Source organism: Balaenoptera physalus, assembly GCF_965194825.1.
Source record: "Balaenoptera physalus genome assembly, chromosome: 17".
NCBI classification, from domain to species: Eukaryota; Metazoa; Chordata; class Mammalia; order Artiodactyla; family Balaenopteridae; genus Balaenoptera; species Balaenoptera physalus.
In genome coordinates this window covers 51786284-51793614 of record NC_138895.1, presented here as the reverse complement: position 1 = coordinate 51793614, position 7331 = coordinate 51786284, and the positions used below count along the sequence as shown (strand labels likewise).

Below are 7331 nucleotides of genomic sequence, written 5' to 3'. Positions count from 1 at the left end.
CCTCCGCGCCGCCCCCCCTAGGCCAGGGAAGGGGACCGCAGGCGGGGGGTGGGTGAGGGGTAGGGGCGGTGTCACTGAGTCAGGTGGCGGCGGGAGTTCCCTCGGGCTGGGCCGAGGGAACACGCTGCCGGAGATTGTGTACACGCTCCACTGACACAAGCTTCACGCTGCCGGGCAGCCGCTGATCACGCGTGGCCCCGCGAGCCCATTGGCCGGCGCCTCACACACCTTTGTCGCTGATTGGCCGGCGGCAGGCTCCGCCCCCACCCCCGCCCACGGCGCGGGGCAGGCGGAGCGGCTACCTGAATGGGGAGGGGGCAGACGGCGCGGAGCGCGGCGGTGGCGGGAGTGGCGTCGAGTGTCTCCGGGCGCCCGTCTGTGGCCAGGCAGCCAAGCAGCCTAGCAGTCAGTCAGCTCGCCGCCGGCGGCCAGGCAGCCAACCATGCTCAACTTCGGCGCTTCTCTCCAGCAGGCTGCAGTAAGTGACCTGGGGATGCCCCTGCCCTACTCTGCCTCCCTGAGTCTGAGGGGCCCCCGGGGCGCGAACCCCGAGCCCCTGACATCAGCCTCGCCTGAGGACTGAGGCTGCAGCGGAGTCGTGGGAGAGGAAGGGGCTTCCCGCCTGCAGACAGGGCATTAGTGAGGGCGTGTGCGTCGCGGAGGGGCTCAGGAGAAGCAGGCTGGTATCTAGAGACGAAGGGAGAGAGGGTCTTGCTCAAGGTGTAATGAGGGGAAGGGGCAGCTCCGCTGGGAGACTTGAAGCAGGTGAGGGGGAGGATGACTGGAGGGGCGGGAAGAGTGAGGAGGGGGCTGCTGCCCTGTCAGTGAGAATAGGAGGTGTGGAAGGAGGAGGGGGACAAGGGGCCACCCTGCACCTGGCGCCGGGGAGAGATGCCTCTGTCTGGAGAAGGAATGCGACGCAGGGTGGGAGGGGGCTGCCCAGGAGCATTTGAGGGGCGGGGTGTCCGCTGGAGGAGAGGGGGCTTCCCATCTTAGGGCTCTGAAAGGAGGCTTGCAGGACGGGGCTGCTCAGCAGATAGCGGGGGCTGGGGGAGGGGCGCCCGGCGTGGGTGCGGGGGATGGCACGTGGGCCCGGGACCGCCGAGGGAGACCGGGGCGTTGCCCCCCCCCCCAAGACGGCTGGAGGGGACTCCCCATCTCGGGAGCGGGCAGGTGGCCGCCTTCTGAGGACGCCTTGGAGGGGGGAGGGAGCCGCCTCGGCGACAGGAGATGGGAGGGTGGGAAGCGGGACCCAGCAGCGGGGCGGGGAAGGTGGGCGGGGGGAACCGGGCTGCGAGACGCGGGGGCAGCGTGTCGGGGCGGGAGCCGCAGGCCGTGGAGCCGAGCGTCTGGAGCGGGGCCTGTTGGGGCTGCACGTCTGGGAACTCGTGGAGACGCGCAGCTGGCGGGGGCCGGTGCTGCCGGAAACTGCGGGGAGGGGACGCGCGTCTTCGGGGACAGTCAGGGTGGTCTGAGATCCCGCGGGAGGCGTGGGCGGGAAGCGCCGAGGGCTCGGCCGGGTCCCCGGGGGCTGCGGCCGGAGGAGGGCGGGGGCCGGGTTTCCGCGGGGACCCGGCTCCTCCTCCGGCAGCTGAGGCGGAGGCCGGGGGTGGGCCGGGAGCGGATGCGCCCGGGGAGCTTCTCGTCCCTGAGTGACCCAGCCCCGGCCTCCGCCAGGGGCGGGAGCGAGGCCCGGCTCCGCTGTCGGTTCCTAAGGGAACGGCGGCTCGCGGGGAGCTGGAAGGGGCGGGCGCTCCTGGAGCCCGGCGCCCGCGGCTCCGCCCCTCCCCGCGGGCTCGGGCGCGCACTGCCGGGCGGTTGGCGGCGGCGCCCGCGGCCCCTCCCCCGGGCCGTCGCGAGGGCGGGGGCCCGCGGGCTCAGGAAGTAGGTGAAAGGTGACGGCGCGGCAATTCCCAGTTCAGGTTTCCTGCGCCGCCCGGAGCAGCCGCTGATCACGCTTTGTTCACATGCCTCGCCCCCTCCTTCTCCTCCTCCGCGCCCCCGCCCTTCGCGGCCCAGCCAATCCCAGCCCGGGCCGCCCGGCCTGCTGGCCAATGGCGGGGGCAGGGACGCGGGGACGTGCGAGCGGCGAGGAATGTTCCCAGTGACTCACCCGCGAGCCTCATTGAGGCTAGGGCGGCCCCATCCGTCTGTCCCAGCCAGCGAGGATCTCCCCCGCCGTCCGCCCCCGCCCCTCGTCTGCCTTCCCGGCCCGCGCCTCCGCCCGCGCTTCCCTTTCCTGCCTCTCTCGCGGCCCACTCCCTTTCCTCCCCTCCCGACTTCTCCCTGCCCTTCCCAGCTCACACTCTCCTTCCCTGCTGCCTGCCTTTTCTCTTTTTTCCTTTGCATTGGCGTCTTGAGGCTTTTACACAACATGTGCTGTCCGTTGCAGCTTATATAAAGGGCCCGCGATTATGCAATTGCATTGTTAGCGATGTTTCAAGAGCGATGGCTTCTTAAGGCTTCAACACGAAGGGTTTATGCGTTTTTTTCAACAAGTGTTGAGATTAATATCTTGCCATGTAAAGACTATTCTTCGGTATTTTTACACAATCTCTGCTTTGACCAAAGAATGGGATCACGTTAGTGGAAAATTGGAGAGATGGAGGGTAGTAACTTTTAGTTCAGTTTAAGGAACTTTAATATGAAGCATTAAATACCTGATAGAAGGAGTTGTTCAAATAAATACAAAGCATGTGCTGTTATTTTTATCAAGGAGCAGTTCTTTAAAATATTAAAAAAAGGTTCTATTTTGACAACTGAAGATTCCTTACAATCAGAGTTTTTGCAAATTTGAGTCGGATACTAAATTTTCTGATTATCTCTTTTTTGTGCTATTGCATTAGCTGGTCATAGTTACGCATAGCAAACCATTGTGTTAAGTATAAGATCCAGTGAATGAGAACACAAACATGAAGAAGTTGAAATTACTCTTTCCAAAGGTCACACCCAGATCAACAGACCACAGCTCTGTCCGCTATACTTTGCCTTTTTAAAAGAAAGTTTTGGCCCTTTTTTTTTTCTAGTAGGAACTCATATTTGAAAAGATCTCATACCATACCTGTAGTATTTCTTTTAATGATTTTTAAAAAATATTTGTTTAATTATTTGGCCGCCCCGGGCCTTAGTTGCCACACGCAGGATCTTTAGTTGAGGCATGCATGTAGGATCTAGTTCCCTGACCAGAGATCAAACCGGGCCCCCTGCATTGGGAGCCCGTCGCCTTAGCCACTGGACCACCAGGTCCCCATACCTGTAGTATTGAAAAAAGATGACTTTTTTGTAGAGCCTTCCCTTAGTTATTTTGTCTGACTCCTGTTGCAGTTGGCTACTCTGGAAAGAATATAAAATGTTTTTTCTTCTAAGCCAAGCAGTTCTTTTTTGGATTACAAGGGCATGGATATCTTTGGCCTTGGTCCTCATAATGGTAATAAGTTCCTCTTTACCTTGCAAGGGTATCAGTGTTCATTCAGGCCTAAGTGTGAGAGGAAGAATGAGGAAGACTTTTATCACTATTACCATCAGAGTAGGGATGAGAAAAATTATTTCAAGTTTTATTTTGAAAAATTGTGCAGATTGTAAAAAGAAAATTGCACATTGCTCTGCGTGTCATGTGGATGACAATACGCTTATAGCATTTAATCTTTTGTACTTATAGGAGGAAAGAATGGAAATGATTTCTGAAAGATCAAAAGAGAGTATGTATTCCTGGAACAAAACTGCAGAGAAAAGTGACTTTGAAGCCGTAGAAGCACTTATGTCAATGAGCTGCAGTTGGAAGTCTGATTTTAAGAAATACATTGAAAGCAGACCCGTTACTCCAGTGTCTGATATGTCAGAGGAAGAGAATCTGCTTCCTGGTACACCTGATTTTCATACAGTCCCAGCATTTGTAAGTATTGTTGCTTTAAAGATGAGTGTAAATGATAGAATTTCTTATAATTTATATAATGAACTCTACTATTCTTCACGCTGTTGCCTGTATTTCTCTTCTCTAGTGTTTGACTCCACCTTACAGTCCCTCTGACTTTGAACCCTCTCAAGTGTCAAATCTGATGGCACCAGCGCCATCTACTGGACACTTCAAATCATTGTCAGATACTGCCAAGCCTCACATTGCTGCTGCACCTTTCAAAGAGGAGAAGAGCCTAGTACCTGCCCCCAAACTCCCCAAGGCTCAGGCAACAAGTGTGATTCGTCATACAGCTGATGCCCAGCTGTGTAACCACCGATCTTGCCCAGTGAAAGCAGCCAGCATCCTTAACTATCAGGACAATTCTTTTCGAAGAAGAACCCACCTAAATGCTGAGGCTGCAAGAAAAAACATACCTTGTGCAGCTGTGTCACCAAACAGATCCAAACGTGAGAGAGACACAGTGGCAGATGTTGAAGAGAAAGCAAGTGCTGCACTTTATGACTTTTCTGTGCCTTCCTCAGAGACAGTAATCTGTAGATCTCAGCCGGTCCCCATGTCCCCACAACAAAAGTCGGTCTTAGTCTCTCCACCTGCAGTATCAACAGGGGGAGTGCCACCTATGCCCGTCATCTGCCAGATGGTTCCCCTCCCTGCAAACAACCCAGTTGTGACAACAGTCGTCCCCAGCACTCCACCCAGTCAGCCGCCAGCCGTCTGCCCACCTGTTGTATTCATGGGCACTCAGGTGCCCAAAGGCGCCGTCATGTTTGTTGTACCCCAGCCCGTTGTTCAGAACCCAAAGCCTCCAGTGGTGAGCCCAAATGGCACCAGACTCTCTCCCATTGCCCCTGCTCCAGGGTTTTCTCCTTCAGCAGCAAAAATCACTCCTCAGATTGACTCATCAAGGATAAGAAGTCACATCTGTAGCCATCCAGGATGTGGCAAGACGTACTTTAAAAGTTCTCATCTGAAGGCCCACATGAGAACGCATACAGGTACCAACCATTTCTTATTTATATTTAAGTTTTAGAAATTTGGATGAAGGTTTTTTGGCAATGAGCACAAATGTAAACCAGGCATGTTAAGGAAGAACTTGCCTTATTAGCCAATTCAGTGGATGGTATTTACCAGTGCAAGGTCTTCTAAAAGATTTCATCAAGGTGTTTTTGTTTTAATTTCTCAAAGGATGATTCTTTAAATGTCTAGGTAGTTACTTTAATAGTCTTAAATGTGATTTAATATGTAACTTACAGTGACTTAATAAATGCATAATAATAATAATATGACTTTTTTTGTTTCAGGAGAAAAACCTTTTAGCTGTAGCTGGAAAGGTTGTGAAAGGAGGTTTGCCCGTTCAGATGAACTGTCCAGACACCGACGAACCCACACAGGTGAGAAGAAATTCGCCTGTCCCATGTGTGACCGGCGGTTCATGAGGAGCGACCATTTGACCAAACATGCCCGGCGCCATCTGTCAGCCAAGAAGCTACCAAACTGGCAGATGGAAGTGAGCAAGTTAAATGACATTACCCTACCTCCAACCCCTGCTCCCACACAGTGACAGACGGATGGCGAAGAATCAGACTAACTTTGGTCACAGCCAGAAGCCAGTGGTGATAAAAAAATGCTTCCACTGCAAGTCTGTGGCCCTCCAGTGCGGGCTGCAAGCAGAAGCCCCACGGCCTGGGGAGAAGGCCCAGCCTGGGTTAGATGGTAAGAAGTGCTACGGCCACAGGCAGCTCACAGAGTGGCAGGACTCATTTCTTACCACGTAAGAGAGATGAGAAAGTTTTTATTCCTTTCAATATTTTTTGAAGGTTTCAGGTGAGGTCAGCCCAACCACAGGTAGCACAGATTTTGAATTTGTGTGCACATTTGTTACTTTACTTTCACCATTTATACTTGAGACCAACTTTTCAATGTGATTCTTCAAAAGCACTGGTTTCAAGAGTGTAGAGACTGAAAGTAAACATTACGGTACAGAGATGGAGATGTAAAATTGATTTGTATTATCGCGAATATTATTATCCTTTCCTAGAGTTATCTTGTTTACTATTCTTAGTCTTTCCATTCAACTTCGTGGACATAGTTGTTAAATATATCTAGAACTAGCATTTTTACACTAGTTGCTGACGTTTGGAATTGAGCAACTGTATATTGCTGAAGAGGTCCCAAAGAATTGGAATCCTCATTAATTTAATTGCTTTGAAGTGTAGCTTCAGGGTTTTTTTTGCGTTTTTGTTTTAAAAGTTTAACAAATGACTATAACTAGGCATTTTATTATGCTTTGAACCTTAGTTGGCTGCAGTTCCCTGTGTAGATTTGAAAATTGTATACCAATGTGTTTTCCGTAGACTCTAAAATACACTGCACTTTGTTTCGAAAAAAAATTGAAGATGAAAACACATATTGTAAAGAAGGGATATTAAGGATTTTAGATAACTCCTTCAAAAAGATGGCTTAGGTCATCAGTAAAGTACCCTTATGTTATGAGGATGTAACATGTGCTTTATTGAATTAGAAAGTGAATGAACATTATTCACAAGTGGACAAATGTCCTGTTAATTTATAGGAGTTTTTTTAGGGGGGAATGTGGAAGTAGATAGAAAAATAATTAGAACATTCACTTTTGTTAACAGTATTTCTGTTATATTCTGTTTTGTATAGTGGATGATATATACAGTGGTAAAACAAAAGTCAGTTGTTTAAAATATATAGTGAAAAATGTCAGTATGTCTTTCCATTTAACATTTTTCTCTATATTGGGTGTAGATTTCTGCCATCAAAACTTTGGACCCTTGGAAAACAAAAAATTTTCTTTTAATAAAAAAAATCCTTGTGATTTACAATTTGCACAATATTTCTTTTGTTGTACTTTATATCTTGTTTACAATAAAGAATTTCCTTTGGTATATATGTAATTGGTTGATTGTATTTGTTGAAAACCATTCTCACTCTGACCTTGACATTGATCACTGTGGTGCTATCCAAAGACTTATGGTCTGAATTTCTCTAAGGGCCTCATTCAAATTTAGAACCGTAGGAGTATATCTTTAACATGAGTAATCAATTTAGAGAGTATGCAAAACAAGGCCAGGGAATTCCCTGGTGGTCCAGTGGTTAGGACTTGGCACTCTCATTGACAGGGGCCCAGATTTGATCCCTGGTCCAGGAACTAATACCCTGCAAGCCATGTGGCACAGCCAAAAAATAATAATAATAAAATAAAATTTAATTAAAGCACACACACACACACACACACACACACACACACACACACACACACACACACAAAGCAAGGCCAGATATCTACCTATATATTCACTGATAATGTGTTAGCCTGCCTGTTCTAAGAAAGCAATACATTTTAATTTTTAAACATTTTTGTATGTTGTGATGATGTGGGGTTGAAATA

At 50.0% G+C, this 7331-nt stretch overlaps 1 protein-coding gene across 1 annotated transcript; it reads left to right on the top strand.

Moving 5' to 3' along the window:
* Positions 1 to 309: 309 nt before the first annotated feature.
* KLF10 (KLF transcription factor 10) lies at positions 310 to 6832 on the top strand. Its single transcript, XM_082433969.1, has 4 exons — positions 310 to 478; positions 3659 to 3892; positions 3999 to 4911; positions 5218 to 6832. Exons 1-4 carry the CDS (start codon positions 443 to 445, stop codon positions 5475 to 5477), a joined length of 1443 nt encoding a protein of 480 aa, XP_082290095.1. The 5' UTR covers positions 310 to 442; the 3' UTR covers positions 5478 to 6832.
* Positions 6833 to 7331: the final 499 nt, after the last annotated feature.